Here is a 22082-nt window from a genome sequence, read left to right as displayed (position 1 = left end):
CAAATGAAAATGATCAGCTTTGAATCCTATGAAAAAGTATTCATATTACCTTTGTAAGGACCCTTAACCTTGAAGATCTCTGTGCCTCATCAAACTATTTGACCAGGAAAAAAGGATTTTATGACACTCTCTGTAGTCCCCGTTTCTCTGTTCTACACTTTCCATTTGCTTTCTTTACTCCTCATGCCCTTCTTGCACTGCTTCTTTCATCCATTGCTTCTTCTCATTAATATGCACTGAGCCTCTCACACACATTTAACAAAACATCAGGAAGTCTTGTATTTCCTAGCTAAGGGCCTGTTGCCCAGTGAACCAGTTGGATTTTGCTCTGTCAGCTACTTAATCTAGTCTACTTTCACCAAAGTAAAAGTCTGCAACCAGGCCTTTACCCTTCCACCCCAGCCCCCAGCTGAACAATTGCAACTTTATTTCCAAGAACCTTGAAAATAATATCTCTTATTAGGGAATGGCTGTACAAATTGTACCAAACAAATGCAATGTACTATGCACCAATAAAGCACAAATAGGAAGCATGCAAAGAAATATGGCAAAACACGAAATGATGCCCAATGAAGACGATGAAGAAGAATTTTCAGTTCTAGTCACGCTATTATTCTCTAAATGATAATGACTGGAACAAAACTTGGAGGAAAATGTTTTTGAAAAGACATGGAAATAAGAGGGGTGATTCTGTTACTATCTTACAAAACATTAATATAGAATGAAAAACAAACTCAATGGAATTGCATATTGCAATCTAAGATAATGTTTGTTCTTGTTTGTGCACTTGAAAATGTGGTCGCTGGGTTTATAATTTACCCCAAACAGAAACCAAGTTAAAGAGAAATAAGATTCTATCTTTCCAAGCTCTATCGCCTCCAAACATTGTCTTCGACGTGCTTTCTGTAGGAAAAAGCAAGCTCAACAGAGTGCAGTGTGGATTTGCATATATTTTCGAGTATACAAGAAAAGGTTTCCTTTAAAAAAAGAGATTTCAAGACAACCTTTTGTCAAAGGGCAGCAGCATCCATTTTTACATGTCAAAGGACATAAAACTGCAAATGCTTGGCTGGGATGTGACAAATATTTGACACTGTGCACAAAGAATAACTGCACATCCAGAGGGACGAGCACTTCTTCAGGTCACATGAACCAAAGACCAGAAGCCCAGCGGACCGAAAAGCAGCCCCACCGAGTCTGGCAGGTGGGAAGGTGACTGACTGCGGGAGAAGAATCATACCAAGTCTCTGCGTCCCCAATTTTATTGCCTTCTTTTTCGGTCTTAACGGATTCTCTTGGACTGAACGTGAGGTTTCTTTGGTGGAGGGCATTTCCTCACTCGCTGGAGGCTGGCAGTTGATAATAGCAGAAGATTGCCTGGGTGCTGGGGGGGGGGGAGAAGGGGGAGGGGCGGAGGGGAGAGAGGGGGAGGGAGGGAGAGAGAGAGAGACAGAGACAGAGACAGAGAGACAGAGAGAGAGAGACAGAGAGAGAGAGAGAGAGAGAGAAGGAGAGAGACAGAGACAGAGAAAGAGAGAGAGAGAGACAGAGACAGAGACAGAGACAGAGAGACAGAGAGACAGAGAGACAGAGAGAAGGAGAGAGACAGAGACAGAGACAGAGAGAGAGAGAGACAGAGAGAGAGAGAGAGAGAGAGAGAGAGAGAGAGAGAGAGAGAGAGAGAGAGAGAGAGAGAGAATGGGGATTTGGGATCAGGGTCCCATCCTGCGGGCGGAGGTATCAGAAGGTGGGGTTTGAACCAGGTCTTCCTGACTCCAAGGGCCACACCATCCTCTACATCAAAGCTGCTTCCCATCTCATCTGACATTAGAACAAAAAGGAAAGAATTCAAAACCAAACCAAACAAATTCTTCCTCTCTCTGTTGGATTCTAAAGTGGAAATTTTGATTCACTGTCCAAGAGAAAGAAAGGTTCAAACTGAGGAAATTCCCTTCCCCTGCTGCTAACAGCCTCCTTGCCCTCTTTCTTGGACTTCTCCGCCCCCGGGACAGCTGACTGCGCTTACAAAGCCTGACACCCAGCCAAGCAGCCAAGTGCTCCAGGACTTTTTCTTACACTTACTCGAATCCGTCTGGTTCTCTTTTTACTTAGTGACTGACTGCGGGCGTCTTCTCCCACCCCCATCCTGCCCTCCCTCCCAGCCTCAGTGTGGTTCAGAAAAGAAAAGAAAGCTGTCCTGCAGACCCAGAGCTACAGGAAAGAACCCGCCTCAAGTAATTTATTTAGGGAAAAGAAAAGAAAAGAAAAAAGCCTCCGAGGGCTAAAGTCTTCCCCCACACCCTTTTCTCCCCCCCCCCCCCAACCCCTTCCTTCCCCTCCTCCTCCACCTCCTCCTCCATCTTCTTTGAGCTGCTGAGATTCTCCCACGTCCAGCCTCTACGCTGATCAGGAGGAGAAAAGAGCTGTTCTCGGGAAGATGGCGAGAAGGAGCTGCCACCGTTTTGTCCTCCTGCTGCTGAGCTACCTGGGGGTAGTATTGGGCTGTAAGTTGTATAGGTTACCACTGCCTTTCTCCTATCGAATCCACACCACTCCAAAGCTAGTCCTACGAAGGGACGTCGCTCTCCATCCGCAGCTCTCCGGTGCTCTCTATGGTACCCTCAGGGCGGGATGAGGAAGCTCTGCTGCTCTTTGCCCCTTTAGAGTGGAGCATCTGGCTTTCTACAGGGCAAGCCAGAAAACTGGTGGTTTGCGGGATGGAGGGACGGTGAAATGTGACGAATTTGTTTCTGGTTTTATTTTTTTTCCAACTTCTTGAAGAAGCCTTCCCATTTTCCATTTGTAGTTGGAGAAAGCTAGTGTTTTGTTTTGTTTTTCAATCTTTCTGGTTAAGTTGTACTTTTTGAGGTTGGAGAGAAAGGGAAATTGACTAGTTGAAAACTGGCCCCTTGATCTGTCTTAATACCAGGAGACAGTGATGTTGGCAGTCAGGGCTTCTGGGAAAGTAATGGGAAAACATTTTTCCACGTATTTGGAGAGGCTGTATTTCCTTTCTCCATAGATGTAACATCTATATGTGAATATGTGGATTTTTAATGTATAATGACAACCCCTCTTTTTACAGATGAAGACATTAAGGCCTAACAGTAAAATGACTTGTCCAAAGTCTCACATGACAGAGGTGGGGTTTAAAGCCCTGTTCACCACTCAAAATCCCAGATTCTTTCCAGCTTTACAGCAGTGTCACATAGCAATGCTCACTTTTACCCAGTTCTTCCTGGTAGCAAAAAAAGAAATCTAAGCAACACATTGGCCACGTTATTACTTACTTATGGGCTACCACCTCTCTGCTAAGAGGAGAAGCATACCATTCTCTTTCACTGCTCTAAAGTCAATATTGAATTCTGCATTTATCCGTTTTTATGTCTTTCCACATTGTTTTCCTTTGTATTATTGTATTCATTGTGTAAAGAGACTGTGTTTCTTTTTCCTGGTAAGTGGAACTGCAGAATTGTGATGAAAAAAATCTTTGAGATCTCAAGACTGTACAAATAGGAAACAACAGTCAGTATTTGAACCTTGGTTCGCTAACTCCTTCCTCTATGTCACCCATTTCAACTAACATGAAAATCTATAGTACACTTGTTAATCAGCCATTAAATAAGCACTTCTTGGTAAGCAGTAAATAAGGCTTATTGAGAGACTGCTGGGTATGGTGCTAAGCATTTAGGATACAAAGAAAAAGGAAAAACAGCCCTTGCTCTATGGGGGGAAGCAAAATATACAGCAATTATACATATGTGATGAATTCAAAATAGATGGAGAGGCAATCTAAGTAGTAGCTATGAGACTAAGAAAGGCCTCCTACAGGGAGCAGCTCATGAGTCCAGTGCTCTACAAAGCCAAAGATCCACAAGGCAAATCTAAGGAGGGAAAGCACGATACCCATGGAGGGGGACATTCAGTGTAGAGGTATAGGGAAATGAAGAATGTCCTGGGTGAGCACCCAGAAGGCCATTATGACTGGACAATAGAGTGTGTGTGGAAGGAAGTAGTCATTCAAGAAACATTTATTAAACTACAATGTGCCAGGCACTGTGCTGGGGGGATGCAAATAAAATCAAAGCCAGTCTCTGCCCTCAAGGAGCTTACACTCTAATAGTGAAGATAATTAATAAGTAGAAGGTGAAGAGAGGAAGAGGACAGTACAGGGAGATGTCACCTAATTAAGATTATTGTGGCTAGTTGAGGGCATAGTCTCTTGAGGTCTCTACTCTCATCCCTTTTTCTCTAGTGGGTAGAGGACACAAAACAAAACAAAGTTGGGAGTACAAAATCTGCTTGGAAATATTGCGATTCATTCTTCAAGGTTTTAGTCCAGGGTGAAAGTCTTAGTTTCAACTGACTTCATTTCTCTGCCTAACTTTAAAAAATAAAATGCAAATTGCACATATAATTTATAAGATGCTTTGAGCCCTTAGGCATTCTGTTGATTGCCAAGACAGGTTGGTAACCTCCCAGCTGGCTGAATTTAGCTCACTCAAATCCACCAGTTTTCCTTCTCTCTGTTTCAAACTTTCTTTAGCAAAACCCAAACCCCAGATTCAACTAATTATTGAACCATTGTTGGAAAAAGTAAATGCAAAACTTTCAAATAAAAAAGAAATCTTTAATGATTAGCCTTGTCAGTCATTGCATCAGGGTGTTAATTGCAAAACAAAAAGTAGCTTCAACATTGTTCCAGAGGTTTTTCCAAGAAGCCAGAATTGAGTTTTCTCCTCTGAAATCTCTTAACAAATGTAGCTAGTACTGTCAGTCAGGGAAAGGAAAAGACTCCAGACACTCCTAGGCTTCTAAATCTTCTGGGAAGAAGAGTCCTCCCTCCATATGATGCTATAGGAGCACTGCCCATCTTCTCTCTTTGGCTTCCCTCTTTGTCCTTCTCCAGAGACCTGAAGTGTCAACCTCAAATCTTGATCTGGACATAAAGTTCTCAATTTTGCCTGAGAAAAAATGTATCTCCCAGGGTCTCTGCTGATTTGTGCCGCCTCAAAGGAAGTTAAGTAGTCTCGCAATAAAAGTATATTAATATTAAAGGCCTGGAAAGATTGAAAGGGACCAGATCATGAAGACTTTTAAATGTCAAACAGGAGTTTATATTAAATCAGTAACATTTATTAAATATTGGTGGTACAGTGGATAGAGCAATGGGCCTGAAGTCAGGAAGACCTAAGTTCCAATCTATCCTCAGACCCTTTGTGACCCTGGACAAGTCACTTAACACTGTTTGCCAGAAGAAAAAAAAAAAGAATATGCAGGTTGACTTGGTCAGACCTATGCTTTAGGAAAACCACTTTGGCACCAATGTCAGTGATGGTTTGGAGTGGAAAAAAGCTTGAGGCAGGTCAACCATTGCAATAATCTATGTGAGAATTCTGTGTTTGTGTGTGTGTGGAAATGGACAGATAGAGGACAGTATTTTTAAATGTCCAACAAGCAGCTGGTAATGTGAGACTAGGCTAAATTGTTTTGAGAATTTTTTGATAAATGTTCATTGAGCCCATCAGAGCTGATGAGATTGCCAAGTAAGAAAATAGAGAGAAACATAAGGAAGGTAACATAAATAAAGAACCTTGCAGGACCCCACCATGTATATGGGAGAAGAAATTTCCTGCAAATGAGACTCAGAAGGAACATTTAGACGGGAGAAAATCCAGACAGGAGATGATGGTATTTGGGAATAAAAGTGTTCAGTCATGTCAGATGCTTCAAAAAGCTAAAAAAAAAAATGATAATTAGCTGTCAGTTGGGTAGCTCAGTGGATTTAGAGCCAGGTCTAGAGATGGCAGGTCATGGTTTCAAATCTGACCTCAGATACTTCCTAGTCGTGTGACCCTGGGCAAGTCACAATCCCCCATTGCCTAGCCCTTTCCACTCTTTTGCCTTGGAACTAATTGGTTAAAAGGTGGAAGGTAAGGGTTTAAAAAGAAGAATGATGATGACAACTTGGGAGAAACTTTTAAATTTGGCAAGAGATCATTGGTAGAGATTTCTTTGGGAGAGAATTGTTTCAGTGGAATAGAGACTGGAAGAGCTTGTCAGGAAGAGTTTGTAGTTTGGTGGCCATAATTTCTATACATACACATGTAGGGAGTAAGCCCAGGCATCATCCTGATCATTATAAGTGGTCCTTTGTCCTGGAATTGATAATATCTCCTTGACAAGTTATAAATTCCCCTGTCACGATGTTAAAACTTTTGTTTTAGCATTGATGATAAGCTTTAAGGTTTACAAAGCACTTTTCAAATATTGTCTAAGTTTCTCCTCACAACAACCCTGGAGGTAGGTTATATTACTGTCTGATTTTACAGATGAGGAAATGGAGGCAGATAGAAGTAAAGTGACTTTCCCAAGGTCACATAGCTAGTAATTGTCTGAGGCCACATCTGAACTCAGGTCTTCCAGAGTCCAGGTCCAGCACTCTATCCAGTGTCCTACCTGGCTACCTATTACTAGATATTCTGCTAAGTACTAGGGATACTGTACAAATAAATAAAAGTAAAAAAGGAAAGACAATCCCTACCCCTAAGGAGTTTACCTTTTAACATACAAAGATAACACATAAAAGGGAGCTGAATGGAACTGACATGAAGTAATTTGGGAAATGGGGATGGGGTGGGTAGAGTGCTACTGAGGAGGAGGGTATTATTCTTGTCATATAGGTTCTGATGCTATCTATGCCACTTGAAAGAATATTTGCTAGATATGAGACTATAAATAATTGTTATTTTCCTTTCTGTTATATTGTCTATCATTAAGATAATTTTTTAAAAAAAAACCTTACTTTCCATCTTAGTTCTAAGACAGAAAGGCAAGGGCTACTGAATTTACAATAAAATTAATGGTACTAGTTGGAGGAGGCAAAAATACAAAAAATCAAAACATTAAGAAGAGATTTGCAATTGATTTTATATTCCTTTGAAGTATTACATAATAGTAGATTTTAAATGTGGAGAGCAATGAAGTGTGCAAAAATCTAGCAATTATTAAATGTTTCGATGTTTTAAAATGCACAGAAAAAAAGTATTTTTATTATACTCCTGTCAAGGAGAAAGAATCACACCATGCCCAAAATATGTATTAAAAATATGCTCAAGAAATTGGAAAGAGGTGGGGGAATAAAAAAAAAAAGCACTAATTTTATACACTAAGACAGTGGTATCAAATTTAAATAGAAATGGGTCCACTAATCTGTACACAGATATTTCTGTGATCTTACATTGACTTCATAGTAAAAAGTAATGTTACTTTGAGAGCTGAGCCAGTGGTCTCTCAGAAGGGAGGGTCCTTCTGTCTAACTGTGATGATTCAGTTGAACAATGGATGAGAAGTGCTGCGTGCTCAATCCTACATGCATAGGTATCACACAGTGCTCTGCCATGGCACAGGGGTTGGTTCAGTGAGTACATACTTTTTTGGCACACAATCATTTCTGAACATACATGTTTCCACAGAATATAACAACAACCATGAAGCCTAATGAGATAGTCAATGAAACATTGTTTCTTTGACAGAAATAGATGATGACATAAACAGGGTGATCTGGAGGTTAGTTCTCCTTGACCTATGGGATGACTAGTTAGGAGAATCATTGTTACTTTTGGTCAACTTTCACAATCAATCACAATTACTTAGGGGATGGGTAACAAAAGATTTCATAGCTAGGTACAGGGTTAGAGGGTAATTTAAGACAAATCAGATTTGGGGTTTTCCTCAATTTATAAGTTCTATTTTTCTTGTGTTATTTTAAAGCACTTGGCAACGTTGCCTGGTTTCTGTCCACAAACAGATTCAGTGGAATGTGTCCTGTAGACCTGGGCTTGAAGGTGATTGATGTTCTTGGCTTGCCTAGCTTGTAATGGGAGTGAATGTAACTCTGTGGAGAGGGAAAGGAGGAGGGTAATGGGTAATGATCTTTAAGTTTGAATTCTGTGAATGTAATCTTTTAGGGTAATAATCTGAGAGGATTAAGGTGGGATAAATGTGTGTTAACCCTATAAGTATTTGTTCTCATATTATTTCTCCTTTGCTGAGGAGAGAACAATAATCATAAAAATTCCACTAGAGAGAGAAATCACACAGAAGGGGGTTCAGTGAATGTCTTATTTTCTGGGGGCTGTTTTTCAGTCTCCATTTCCCCAGACTGTGACTCTGTCAGACAGCAGAGGTGATGGCTCTCCACAATGTTATCTATGCTTTATTGTATAGTTATTGTGTTAAACATTTTTTCATTACATTTAATGTGTTGGGAGCACTTGTGAGTGATATGGGCTCCATGTTTGTTTAGCGCCTCTGTACCAACCTATCAACTATTTCTAATATTTGAAATATTTTAAGTCCTTAGTTGTTTTTACTAAAAATTTTATTGTAATGTTTTTATTTAAAATTTATTTCAAAGGATTGATTAATCCCAACTAACTCTTTGTTGTCTTTCCCATAAATATGATACATATTGTAGGTTTAGAGCTGTAAATTAATGATCAAAAGCCTTCATTGTACACATAAGGAAATAAGAAATAAATACCCAAAGTCACACAAGTAGTACATGCCATACACAATAACTAATCTCAAACCCTCTGACCACATCCTGTGCTCTTTCAACTATATGTGTACAGAGTACCTTTGGACTAATAAAGAATAAAAAAGTTAAAACAGGAAAGATTTTATATACAAAGAGAAGTAGATCAAATAATAGTTAACATTATAGACTTTTAGAGGTATGAGTTATCTTTCAGGTATTCTAGTCCAATTCCTTTATTTTACAACTAAATGCACAATAATGTCTCATAGTTAGTTAGCAGAAAGGCAATGTCTAGAACCCAGAGCTTCTGCCTCCCATTTGTGCTTTCTACTAAACTATGCACTCCAGATTTTGTGATGATTCTCCCTACTCGACTTGTAAACTGCACACTAGCTAGTCCTTTAATTTTTTGTCTTTGTTTACATAATAGGTACATAATGGGTACTTAAAAATGCTTGTTGATTTATTACTAATAATGAACGGAAGCATCCCTAACCACCATTCCCCTATATGTGCTGTCTTCCCCTGCTAAAATGGAAACTCCTTAAGGCAGGGTCTTCTTTGCTTTTTGGTATTTTTGTATCTTTAAAACAAACACTGACAGATATAATTTTTTTCACTTTCCTTTCATTCATTCAATCAGTCATTAGGCAGGCATTCAGTCTAATTCCTGATTTACAAAGTGGACTTCTAGCAGCTTTTTTATTTTTTATGGCCTCTGATAATTGTACAAGCTATGATGATCCTTTTGTTTCTTAGGTCAGCAGAATTCGCTTCATTGTCATTTGGGGCCAACATTTTAGCAAAATGTCCTAAAATTTCTGAGTCATTTTGGAAACTCTGGTCATTGGACCACTTGAAGGTGCAATCAATATTTCCTTACTTTTTATAAGGATTCAGGGGAATGGGAAGATGTACATGTGTTAATAAGTCATTTCCTCACCACCCATTTGGTGTAAAGAACAGGGGATGAGGGAAAGGAGGGACATCTTTTATATGAAGTACTTGAAGCACAATAGAGCTGATTTAGAGGTACATGTGTGCATGTGTTTCAAATGTATACGGATTATGTATAATTAGTATAAATATATACAAGTGTGTATAATTCATTAATTAAAATTTTTCTATAATACATAACACATCTTTGAAGTCAGGCAGCTAGACTAAGAGAGTGATTTCCAAGGTCTTTTTTATTTCCCTTACTGTGATTCTATGACAGGTTACTAATTTGGGGTACTATTGTGACTTTATTCTACCTTTTATCTTCTTTCAATGTTCTCCATTCCCTGAGTTTATGATCCTTCAGTATTATTAAAACAATTTCCCATGTCTTATCATTTCCATATGTTGCCGTCCTTCGAGGGTTGTGGGTTTAGGGTGTTGATTATTCTTCATTATTGCTACTTTCTTTGTTTCGGTATGTGTTTTTTGGTTTGGGTTGAATTACCTAATGATAGAACACAAAACTCCCTTCTACGGGTCAGTGAATGAGTCATGAATACTCTCTCATTGTAAAGAAATGATTGTTTTATATAGTTATTTCCCTCCCACCTACATACGCCATTTTTATAGGTGGTGTGGATATTTTTCATTGATAAATTTCGTTTTGACATAGCATACATACTTGGACAGATGTGTAGAATCATAGATCTACAGCTAGGAGGGACCCTAGAGTCTAACTCCCTCATTTCTTAGATGAAATTAAGGTTCACAGAGATTTAGTGATTTGCCCAGGGGCGTACAACTACATATCTGAGATGGCATTTCGTTAAATCCACGTCTTCCCAGCTCCAAATCCAGTGGCTACCCCGTGTATCCATTAAGGACCTCTCAAGTCCCTTGATAGTTAAATTATTAAAGACCGTAGGATTTAGAGCTGGAAGGGACATGGAAGGCCATCTAGTTAAACCTCCTCATCTTATAAATAATAATAGTTATTACAAAGCAGGTTATAGTAAGGACACAAAGCTATCTATAGCAGTTATAAGACTGAATGTAAGTGGAGTGGCGTAGGTCACCTATCTTCAATCTGCCACTTGACTAATTGCTCTATGTTAGGAGTATGATTAAAGAGTTTTTATAATTAATAAATTTGTAGCCTCTTTATTATTCATTAGCTTAAGTCCTCATCTCAGATAAATAGTAACTATTTAATAAACAGGAGAAAAAAGTCCCATTCTTTATCTTGTCTCCCAAAATTACCTGAAAATTGAAAGAATCATAAATTAGTTCATTAATAAAAGCAAAAATTAAGAAGATCTATACTATATATTGCTGTGTGTGTATATATAAGTGTTTATATTCAGTATTTTAACTATGTATGAATTCATGACTAGAATCGCCTCAAATCTTTGGTATAAGAAATGACTCCTCTTCACATATCTGGAAACTTCGTTTCACAGCATTCAGTTCATTCCAGGACTTAATTAACATCTCAAGAATATTCTTCATATTTGTTCTCAAGATAAAAGTAACATTTTGTCTATTAGGAGACAAGCGCTCTATCCACCATGCCACCTAGCTGCCCATCCCCAGCAGTTAGCTAGCATTAACAATGATATAGTACTTCAGGGTTTGCATTTCATTTAATCCTCATGACTTTATGATCCTATAAATCTGGATTGGGGTGGGGAAACATGTTGTCAAAATATATCAAAAATATCAGAGACAAGATCTCAAAATCCAACTATGTCCATGTTACATATTATTTTTTATTCCCATTTTACAGATGAGGGAAGTGAGGCGGAAAGATTAAGTGGCCCAGGATCACGAACAAACCTAGCAAGTAACATTTGCCTTCAGGTTTTCGTGACTCCTGAGTCCAGTGGTTTATCAACCAAGGCATGCTTCCTGGCTAACTTGCTCTCTTGATCCCTAATCTCTGGCTGCTTAAGTGTAACATCCCCTGACCCCCCAATTCCCCAACTCTTACTTCTTAGTCTCTCAGCCATATTCACCTCAAAACTACTCTAAAGTCCAGTTTGGGCTCTGCCACCCCTTATTCTGTACTCTCCAAGTTTCTGTTCCTTTTATTAACAAACCCCGTCATTATACTCCTGGCCCTTAGAAAGTCCTGGTTTCCCTCAGGTCATGATTCTGGGGCCATCTTTTCCAGTAGGCGTTGCCCTTTCTTTCTTTCTTGGCTTTTTCAAACACTAGTCCTGGAGAGCAAGTTGGAATGCTTTACCACTTCCAGACTCTCCCTCTGTCACTCAGCAACCTCTTCTCCTTTGGGGTTCATTCTTTCCAAATTTATCCTGGTAGTTTTTAGCTGTTAAGACCTTGGAGGTTCTCCCTCGTTTTTTCAAAAAGCTCAATCCTTGGCTCATAATCTTCCTCTCTAACCCAGGTCCTTCCCTTGTCTGCCATAATTAATTAGGTATCTTCCATCTAGCCTCATTCCCCTTTTAATGTCTTACTTATCCAATCCTACTAACATGCTCCTGAATGAAGTGAAAGGAAATCATCTAACTGTGCTGTCTGGGTCTACCACAAATTTGCTAGGTCATCTCATTCATCTCAACTGGGTCCTTATTATAGCAAAGTAATCCCCTTGTTGCTGTTGTTGCATCATTTCTGTCATGTCCAACTCTTCAGGACCTCATTTGGGGGTTTTCTTGGCACAGATACTGAAATGGTTTGTCATTTCCTTCTCCAACTCATTTTACTCATGAGAAACTGAGGCAAACAGAGTTAAGTGACTTTCCCAGGTTTAAGTATGGAGTAACTGTTTGAGGCTGAATTTGAACTCCTAAAGATGAGTCTTAGTGATTCCAAGCCCAGTGCTCTATCCTCTGCCACCTTGGGCTACTCAAGCAATCCCTTACTCCTATCTCATTGCTTCTTCATTCCACTCGTCACAGTTGAGATTCCGAGCCTCACAAGCCTTGCCTAGTACCTACTCTTCTACATTTTTTTTCTTGGAGTTTATTTCTAGGAGTACCTGAATGCCAAATGCATATGCCTTCCCAGTTCAGCCCCCATTGATCAAACCTTCCATCTCTCTAGAAGAAGAAACACTTCCCCCCTTATTCTCTGTTTATAAACTGTAAGTTACATAAACAACTAAGCATCCCCCCCCAGTGGGATTTATAGTAAGAAAATGAGATCTGAATTGAAAGCAAAAGATAAAGAACTGACGAGCTCGGCCATCTGGCTACCAAAAAGGGAGTATATAGAGAGTTTGAAGGGATCTCTCACTTTCTTCAATTGTAAATTGAATTCACAATACAATTGAATGTACAATTCGATTATAAATCTCTGGCTTGGCTGCCCCTACTTAGTGGGATATATCTCAGCATGCAGCCTTCTTTTAAGCTCTGCTCTCTGGTCTTCATTTCCTGCTTTTTGGGTCTCCAGTACTTCTTTTCAAAGAGAAGCCTGGGGCAAACATTGGCGTCCTCTGCTCCAGACTTCATAGTCCCAAAGGCAGGCTAGTCAACTAGGTCAATTCCTCTATACATGCTCTTGATCTTTTACCCTCCCATTCTCTCCATCAGACTACTCCCACTAGCATCACCCTTTCCTCTCTAATCCTCAGACTTTCTTTATTTTCTAGTTCCTCACTTCTGCTTACAAACACACACGAGCCTCCCCTATCTATTAAAAAACTCTTTGCTGGCTATCATCCTCTAATTCCTTTCCTTTTGTCAGTCAGTACATTTAGAACTTGTTTCCACTTGCTGCTTCCATTGGCTCACAGAATTCTAGAATTAGAAGGTACCATCTAGTCCAGTGATGGCGAACCTTTTAGAGACAGAGTGCCCAAACTGCACCCCTCACACTGCATGTAAACTTCCCCCTCCCTTTCCCCAGACAGGGGAGGGAGGAAGCACCCCCTTTGGGCTGCTAGGTAGAGGGGCAGGTGATGAGAGAAACAAGACAAAAGGGAGTGTGTAGAGAAGGGGAGGGCAAGGGTCCAGGGCAACTCCAAGGAACTCATGACAAAAAAGGAATGGATGGAGTCCAAATGCAGATGGAAACACCATTCTTTATTTCCTCCATGAATTTTTCTCTAATGTAAGCAATATGTGTCTTGTTTCACATGCAAACATGGAAATATGTATTATATAATAATATAAGGACAACACATAGATTTTAAAAAGAATGAGATACTTTGTTAAAAGCTTTGCTAGAATCCAGACAAATTATATGCTTGGCATTCTCTTCATTTGCTAGTTTAGTAGTCCTGCCAAAAACGATTGGGTTAGTCTAGCTTGACCCATTCATTCTTAATGAAGTCATGCTGATTCTTTGTAATCACCTCTTACCTTTCTAGATATTTGTCAAGCATTTTAGAAAGTGATCTGCTTTAGAATTTTCCCAGGAATCAAGGTCAAGCTTTCTAACCTATAGATGGTAGAACCTACAGTCTTTCGTTTTGAAAAATCCAGAAAGAAACAAATAAAGACACTATAAGGCAATGTTTTTTTCTCTATTGATAGTTGTCACTGTTTCCTATCTTTTCTTTTATCCTCCTTTTCCTTCCCAAATAGCTAACAATCCTTTTTATTATTCCTAGCTTCTCTTGCCAGCCTGAGCTTTAGTCTTCCTAAACACTATTTTTAACGATATTGTACCATGGTTTTATATTCATTTTCTTTTACCTAGCTTTGGTTCTATGTTTTGTACACATTCTCAAAAACATCTAATTTAGTTCATTAGTTCCTTTTATATCCACATTGGTCTCTCCAGGCAAACCATGTTCTTTTCTTTCTCATTGGAATTCTTCCCCTCATGTCTTTATATTTTTATTATTGAGCTTCTTGTACAATTCCTACAGTGTTTTACTCCATGGGAATATCCTTCATTTGAACTCTGAAATGGTTTCTTTCTTTCTTTCTTTCTTTCTTTCTTTCTTTCTTTCTTTCTTTCTTTCTTTCTTTCTTTCTTTCTTTCTTATCTCTTTCTTTCTTTCTTTCTTATTTCTTTCTTTCTTTCTTTCTTTCTTTCTTTCTTTTTTAACCCTTTACCGTGTCTTAGAATCAATAATAGAGATTGCAACCAATATATATATTTATATATAACCCAATAATTAATAGCTTATTCCATTCTTGGAGTGTGATTTTCAGAACTAGCAAATGTAACAGTGTGGTTTATAGTAAGACTTTTGTTCCAGGCAAAATCTGTGTGTGTGTAATCAGATGAAGAATGAAATTCCAGCATAACATATTATTATAGTCATTTAAATGTGTGTTATCATATTAATCATGTGAGTTAATCCTAGATGCGTTCATTGATTTTATAATGTACTTTATAGCAAACTAATTCACGTAAGAGGCTGCAGGGACAAAAGGTTACCCTTTTATGGGTTCTGGACGACAGGAGCCCTTAGAGGCAGAAGCCTTGGAGCCAAGGACCCTTGAAGGGCTTGTGGGGGCCGGGATGTGCTATGGCAGAATGAGCTGTAAAGAAGTCCAGGCCGTGTTCTGCCTTGTCCATGCCCTCTAAGCCACTATTACTCACATCCAGAGGGACCCCTTTAAGTCTTTACTCCCACTCTGTGCCTTGAAAACCCCATCATTCTCTGAGCAAGTTGCTGAATTTCTATTTCTTTGTTTCTTCGACTGTAAAATACAGGTTGTAAAGTGCTTGGCAGGTGCTTGACTCATAATGAAGTATGATATCAAGACTAAAGCAATCTCAAATTTAAATACATAAATGCATAACTAAAGATGTGTCATTGTCAGTGGTCAAGATCTTGGGTTTTAAATTGGAAGGAACCAGTAGACCTCTGGCTCCATGATTTCTTTCACAATAAAGCCAGATCTTTACCCAGAAGGGTCGCTCTCCCAGTATCTTATTTTTACAGTATTGATTTGAGGCAGAAGAGAAGCAAGGGCTAGACAATGGGATTTAAGTGACCTGCCCAGGGTCCCACAGCTAGAAAGTTTGTGAGACCAAATTTGAACCCAGAGCCTCCTGACTTCAGGCCTGGCACTCTATCCCATGGCTACCAGCTGCTCCAGTGCTGTCATTTATTTCATTTCCTGTTCTTCTTCACTGAAGTTGTAGTTATGTGGCAAGCTTACTTCAGGTTCTTTCAGAATTAAGGGATATATGGATTGCATATGAAATCTCTCCATTCTCCAGGATCTGTCCATAGGTAGGTGTGGCTCATGCCCAAATGTCAGGAGATAAACAGATAAAGAAAATGGCATTATTCCCGGTGGAGTTGTGTGCATGTTCTAGGAGACCATGTGGTTCCACTGAGATTTTTGCTTCTGTTTTTGTCTACAACATATTCACAAGTTTGATGTTAAGACCTTTGATGGTACTAAGGCACAGTTCTAGATTTCGTGATGCTTTTTTTTTTTTCATTTTAAAAACTCTTTATTTTTTTACCTTATTTATAAAGGGAGAGTAGCTTCTGTGCAATGTTTGTAAACAAGAATAAATATTGTTGCGTTCCATTCAGATACAAAAGGAATAAGTATAAAATGCCAGGCATGAAGCAAGCGACCCATGAGAACCGCAGTGATCACTACAGTAGCAGGTGCCAATCCAATATTTTTCAACATTAATTTTATCAGAAAAGAAAAGGCTAGCTACCCCTTTAGAAGTCTATTTTTCAAGTCTTTTTGGTGGGTCTTGAGAAGAAGTCTGTCATAGTGAGAAATACTTCTCCATGGGGACTTGAAACAACTGGGAAAACTTTGGGATTCCTGGTTAGGCAAACGTTGGGCACATTTTGTGAAATGGTGCCTCACTACCAATTTTGTTCTTTCTGTCTCTATCCAGAATCAGAAAGCCAATGGAAACAAATTCTAGGATTGTGCTGGTGCTTATGTTCTCTAAAGATGCAGCCTGGGTTTTGAGAATTGATTTACTCATTTTTGCAGAGAAAGTTTGGTGTCTCTTAGTGACATTTGTAAGCAGAACCTATTTCGGACTCACCCTGGTGCCCTTTCCTTACCTGAGGATCCAGAGTTGTCGTGTGCATGAAGCAATGGGGATGTAGCTCAAGCTGATTGCTAATAACATACGTGCTATCAGTAAGGGCAGGTTGAGTGCTCTCTTGCCCAGCCTCAACTTCTCCTGTTGTCTCAACAATCTCTTCAAGGCACTAGCGTGAGATTGTTGCCATTTTCATATCTCGTCTTGGTTTCTGTCGCTTCACTCAGTCCATCAGACATCTCTTATCTTCACCCATTACCTACAGAAAAGGGAGACAAAGAAGATCAGTTCATCAAAGTGACATTCATGCATGCAGCTTTTTGGACGTTCCAAACTTCTAAGTTGTAGCGCCATTTCCACACAGTCTGCTCCTTGTGAAATATTGTCTTCATTCCTGTTTACGCATCACCGCATCTTTGGTGTCACAGAGCCTTGTACGTAGGGCGTCTGTTGGCTTCTGGACAGAGTATGTGTGACCTTCTGGACAGAGCATTGTGACCTTCTGGACAGAGTATGTGTGACCTTCTGGACAGAGTATGTATGACCTTCTAGCAGAGCATTGTGACCTTCTGGACAGAGTATGTGTGACCTTCTGGCAGAGCATGTCTGACCTTCTGGCAGAGCATGTCTGACCTTCTGGACAGAGCATTTGTGACCTTCTGGACAGAGCATTTGCACATATATTGTTTCCCTCTCCAGGAATGCATGTCAAATTAATAGTGGATTAGTGCTTAAACCCACCTCTGGCAAAGGGCATCCAGCCTAACTGGTTCACAATGTCAGTGAGTGCTTGTTAACCCATTCCTAAAACTGCTCCATGACCCTCATCTCAGAATTTGTCATTTTTAGCTCAATTAAAAATCAAGAATTCCAATTCCTGAAATTGTCTGTTTGCAAATTCAGCAGGTCTCACACGACCATCATCCTCTTGCTATACCATTGCTCTAAAGACCCTCAAATTGATGTGAGCCAAAAGGTTCGTTTGGGTCACTATAGGCTAACAGTGGAGCGTGTATGAGGCAGTTTAGTCTTTAATTCATAGCTATCTTTTAATTTTGGTCTCCAGAAGGCTTTGTTGACTTTAAGACAGCCATATTTCTTGTCCTTATGCTTTTGTGTTTCATCTATTATTTTCGCTCATTCGGTGACTTGGCAATAATAGTATTGTTACTCATAATAGTCAAAACCTAGAAAAGTCCTTTGATCTCAAAGATTCTTTGTCTGAAGCCAAATCAAGAGCATCTCTTTCTTCTCTGGGTCAAGGCATACATACTGTTGCAGGAAACAGGAACCATATAAATGACAGAGGCTCTACAGAATGGTTCTTGAAAACTGATAGGCTTTAAAGCTATTTTCTTCTAGACTAGACAATACTCATCTGTCAGTCTTTTCTCTTTTTGAAGACAATAATATCCATCTACACCAAAACTTGCAGGTAGTTCGTGTCTCTATCTATTTTCTCCAGTGAAGGAGGGGCTTTTAATGAAATCAGTGCTTATTTATCAGTCTCAAAATCCTTGAGCTCTGAGAGGCTGCAACCATCTCTATTGCTTCCAGTTTCTTGGAAGCCCAAGAAGAAAACTGGGGTGATTAAAACTCCTTTGGAAGACTGGTTTTCAAATTATCTTAACTCAACTGTTGAAAAATATTTTAAGGATAACAATATTGTGTTGAAAGACTTACTGATTTTAAATAAGGCTTCAGGTCATCCAACTGCATTTGGTTCATTGTGTAAGAATGTGGTCATGCAAATTTGCCAAGATGGGATAAAGCTGTTTTTACTTACCAATTTGAAAAGAGAAGACAGTTGGGGCTCTGATGCTAAAATGTTTTCAACAACAATGTAATTTTCATCATCTCATCCGTATAGGTCTACCTTTAAGTACAAGATTCAGTCATTTTTAATGTTTTTAATTTTGCTATAACTACACTATTACTTTGTAATAACTTGAATACAAAATAGCCGTTTAGAGATCATTTGTGGTTATATTACATTAAATAACATTTTTAAAGACTTCTATTTAATGTTTTTATTGGGCTGAATCTAATTACCAATTTTTACATTTGACTACAATTTCAAGCATTAGTCATTCAAATAATGTAATCATCAAGAGAAAATCCAATATAAAATAATCTTCTGTAAAAAGTAGCCAACTCTGGCCTCAATTAAATTTTAAACTCCAACTATAAAATAAAAATTCAGAAAAAAATCAAAATTACATTTTAAGGAGAATGATTGCTTCAAAACAAGAATAAAAATTAGAAATGATATTGGAAACTCCCAAGAAAAGAAGAGGAAAAATGGTACCCAGATGAGGTTCCCAATTCTAACCAGCAGATGATGCTGAGGAGGGAAGAGTTTGGCAATAAGAATGTCCAGCTTCCTTGATAAAGGTTCCAGAAGCCTCCTAGACCCTGACTCCATACTCAGGATTTAACCTTGGCCCTTATTTTCCTCTGGCCACACCTTTCTATTCTGTTCCTGTTCCCAGGGACCGAAAAGGGTGGGAATAGTCCAGGCTTTTGTTTGAAACTTTAGGCATATCAGATAATTCCCAGAATCACTCTTTCCTCGGCTAGTTTAGAGAGGTCTAAAAATAGTTCTGTAGCTACATACATAATACACACACATACATGTATATTTTATTACTATTGGCTGTTTTAAACATTAGAACGGCTGAGTCCTCAAGTGAGAGGGAATTCTCTCACAAATTTTTGCCAGAAATAGAATTGCAAAAATTCCGTGTCTGTTTATACGTCTGAAGCTTCTCTGTGCCTTCTCCCCATTTCCCTCAAATATGATTTACCCAAATCATAATCTGTAAGCAAACAAAAAAATACAGTGAAATTTTGTAAAAGAGCAGTTTCTGCCTCAGCAGAAACAGCGATCGTTTGCCAGGCAGTGGAAGCTTCTTGTGGAGACACAGTCTGTTGGGATTTTTATGGAGCAGATTGTCTCGAAAGCAGAGCATCAAGCGAGGGAAGGTTCTAGATAAGTTGTTCCAGCTAAAGATCAGTGCCATAAAAAGAATACCCTCCATTTGCTGCTCTGTCTCCTGTCACTGTGACTGCATCTCTATCCCTGTTCTCCAGGCTCTGGGAACTTCCTCTAGCAGCCCATTTCTTCTAACTTTTGAAGGATGAAGCTATCATGAAGGCAAATCAAGGAATGATTAAGACAGTTGGGTTACATAGTTGACAGTGTGAACTTGGAGTCAGAGTTCCAATTCCGCCCCAGAAACCTACTAGCTGTTGGATTTCGGGTAAGTCACTGAAATTCTCCCAGCCCAGTTTTTTTGATCTGTAAAAAAGACATCATTCTAGCGCCCACCTTACTGTGAAGATCAAATGAGATACCATATGCAAAGTGCCTTGTAAACTTGAAACCATTATTTAAATAATTAGATATTAAATTATATCGAAATTACATTAAAAATTGAAAGAATACTCTTAGCAGATGTCTCTCATCATGATCCATATACAGCTTTCTTGCCTTCTGCTTCATTCTTTTTAGTTTAAAGCTCTTTTGATTAGATTGACAAGACATTGAGCAAATATCTTTTTTTAATCTACTTATTTTTTCAATCAGCAAAAATCTTCCTCATCTTCCCTCTCTTTCCAATATTTCCTCTCCCTCTTCCATTGAGAAAAATCAACTCTTATAAATTTCTGAGGTCAAATTTGAACTCAGGTTTTCCTGACTCCAGGCCCAGAGTTCCACTTGGACTCCAGGCTCAGAGGTGCCCCTAGCCACATCAAAAAGATGACGTAAGTGCTTTGCAACCCAGAGAGGTTTTACAAGTGTTAAGTAATATCTAGAAGAGACTTTTCATATTTACAGTGCCAACGTAAATAACAAGGGGAGAGGCGCCTTTTCCTTACCAATCTTCATCTTGCCCTCATCCACCAAAAGCAACATCTGAAACCCAACAAAAAGTTAGACATAAAAATAATCTACTCTAACTCGTAACTGAAAAAGGATCTATTCCACAACCTACAGATCTCAAGTGAAGGGAAATCTAAACTATAAGGCAGCCTATTCCACTTTAAAGTAGTTCTATATGAGATAACAATAGAAATAAATCCTTTAAAAAATCGACAGTAAAAAACAATGCCAACCCAATTAAGAAGAAATGGACTCTAAGTGGACAACTACAGAATTTAAGGAGTAGACAAAAGAAAAAAAATGACACTACGTTAAAAGAAATGAAATAATGTATTCACCTTTCATTCATTCATTCATTTATTCATTTAAATTCACTTTTGGGTGTTGTTTTGAAGCTTATCAAGGGCTTTCCTCATAATAATCTTATGAGGTAGATTTACCTTTTCAGATGAAGATGCTGAGAAGTGATGTAACTTCCCCAAATTGTGTGTGTGTGTGTGTGTGTGTGTGTGTGTGTGTGTGTGTGTGTGTGGCAGAGACTGAACATGGAGGCTCTTTTTCTAATAAACAAGAGATAGATCGCATCGTGAGATATAAAACAGATCATTTTGAGTACATTAGATGTAAAAAAAAATTAGATGTAAAAGATGTAAAAAAAATTAGATATTTACAAATAAAACAAACTTTTTCAGTTCTAGGTGTAGAGAGTGAACTCTCTGATCTTTGTTGGATAAGAAAACAACCAGAATCCAGAAATTTTTGTACAAATGATGCCAAGATCGAGGAAAAAAATGTATAGATACTCCTTGGATAAAGTCTTTGTCAAATATATTTAACATAAATATAGAGAACTTTGTCAAATTTGTAAGAATAAGAGCCATCTCTCAATTAGAAATGAGCAAAAGGTAGAAATGAACAATTTTCAGATGAAATCAAAACCATATAGAGGGGCATAAAAAGTGCTCACAATCACTCCTGATGACTGAAATGCAAATCAAAACAATTCTGAGATATTATCTCGCCCCCTCAAACTGACTAAAATAACAAAAGGGCAAAAGAACAAATATTGGAGAGGAGTGGAAAAATGGGGACACTCATAAATAAAGAAAAAAATAATGATGGTTGGAGAAAAGAGAAAGGATCGTGTTTGGAAACATTAATTGGCACATACACAGCCCCAATCAGCTTGCTCATTTAATACAGCCTCTATCAGATGGCTTCTGGGAGAATTGTGATGACATAGAAGGGAAAAGGCGAGATGGACATATATCAGCACTCTGTACCAGGTTTAGATTGGTTAACCATGTGGGTTGGGGGGTGGTGCTCTTTAAACTGATTTTAGAGCTGGAGCTGTTGGTGTCTTCAGATAGTCCTGCATCCATTAGGGCAGACCCTTGGTGTCATTTCAATCTTGGACACCCCAATGGGAGATCCTTGGAGATCAGACTCAATTTCTGACCAGAGGCCATTTGGTAAGAGGAAGAGTTCCCTGGTCTTCCTTCTCAGGGCTGAGAAGTAGGACTCGGTCTTTGGCCTCTTTATTTGTTCTTTTTCAGTTCTAGGTGGAGAGAGTGAACTCTCTGATCTTTGTTGGATAAGAAAACAACCAGAATCCAGAAATTTTAATCTAGGCCAAGTTTTGTAGCCAGCACAGCATGGATGTTCCAAGAAACCAGGAAGGAACTTAAGGAGAAACATTTGGGAAGCGAGGCCACCAGAAGGACTCATTTATTGTTGTTTAGTCAATTAGTCGTGTCC

General features: G+C 38.9%; 1 protein-coding gene across 7 annotated transcripts in view; it reads left to right on the top strand.

Moving 5' to 3' along the window:
- Nucleotides 1-1068: 1068 nt before the first annotated feature.
- JAM2 (junctional adhesion molecule 2) overlaps nucleotides 1069-22082 on the top strand; it is a 98792-nt gene continuing 77778 nt past the window's right edge. For 6 of the 7 annotated variants that reach the window (XR_008918283.1, XM_056826000.1, XM_056825999.1 and 3 more), the window contains exon 1: nucleotides 1077-2504. Coding sequence is in view for 6 of the 7 variants with exons in the window: in XM_056826000.1 (XP_056681978.1) it covers nucleotides 2438-2504 (67 nt within the window). In the remaining variant the exon portion in view is untranslated. Of the gene's footprint in view, nucleotides 2505-22082 lie in introns of all 7 variants that reach the window. The other variant, XM_056826002.1, reaches the window with a different exon arrangement.

Source organism: Monodelphis domestica, chromosome 4, assembly GCF_027887165.1.
Source record: "Monodelphis domestica isolate mMonDom1 chromosome 4, mMonDom1.pri, whole genome shotgun sequence".
In the NCBI taxonomy this organism is placed as follows: Eukaryota; Metazoa; Chordata; class Mammalia; order Didelphimorphia; family Didelphidae; genus Monodelphis; species Monodelphis domestica.
The sequence above is the reverse complement of the archived record's forward strand: the minus strand, read 5'-3'. Positions and strand labels throughout refer to the sequence as shown.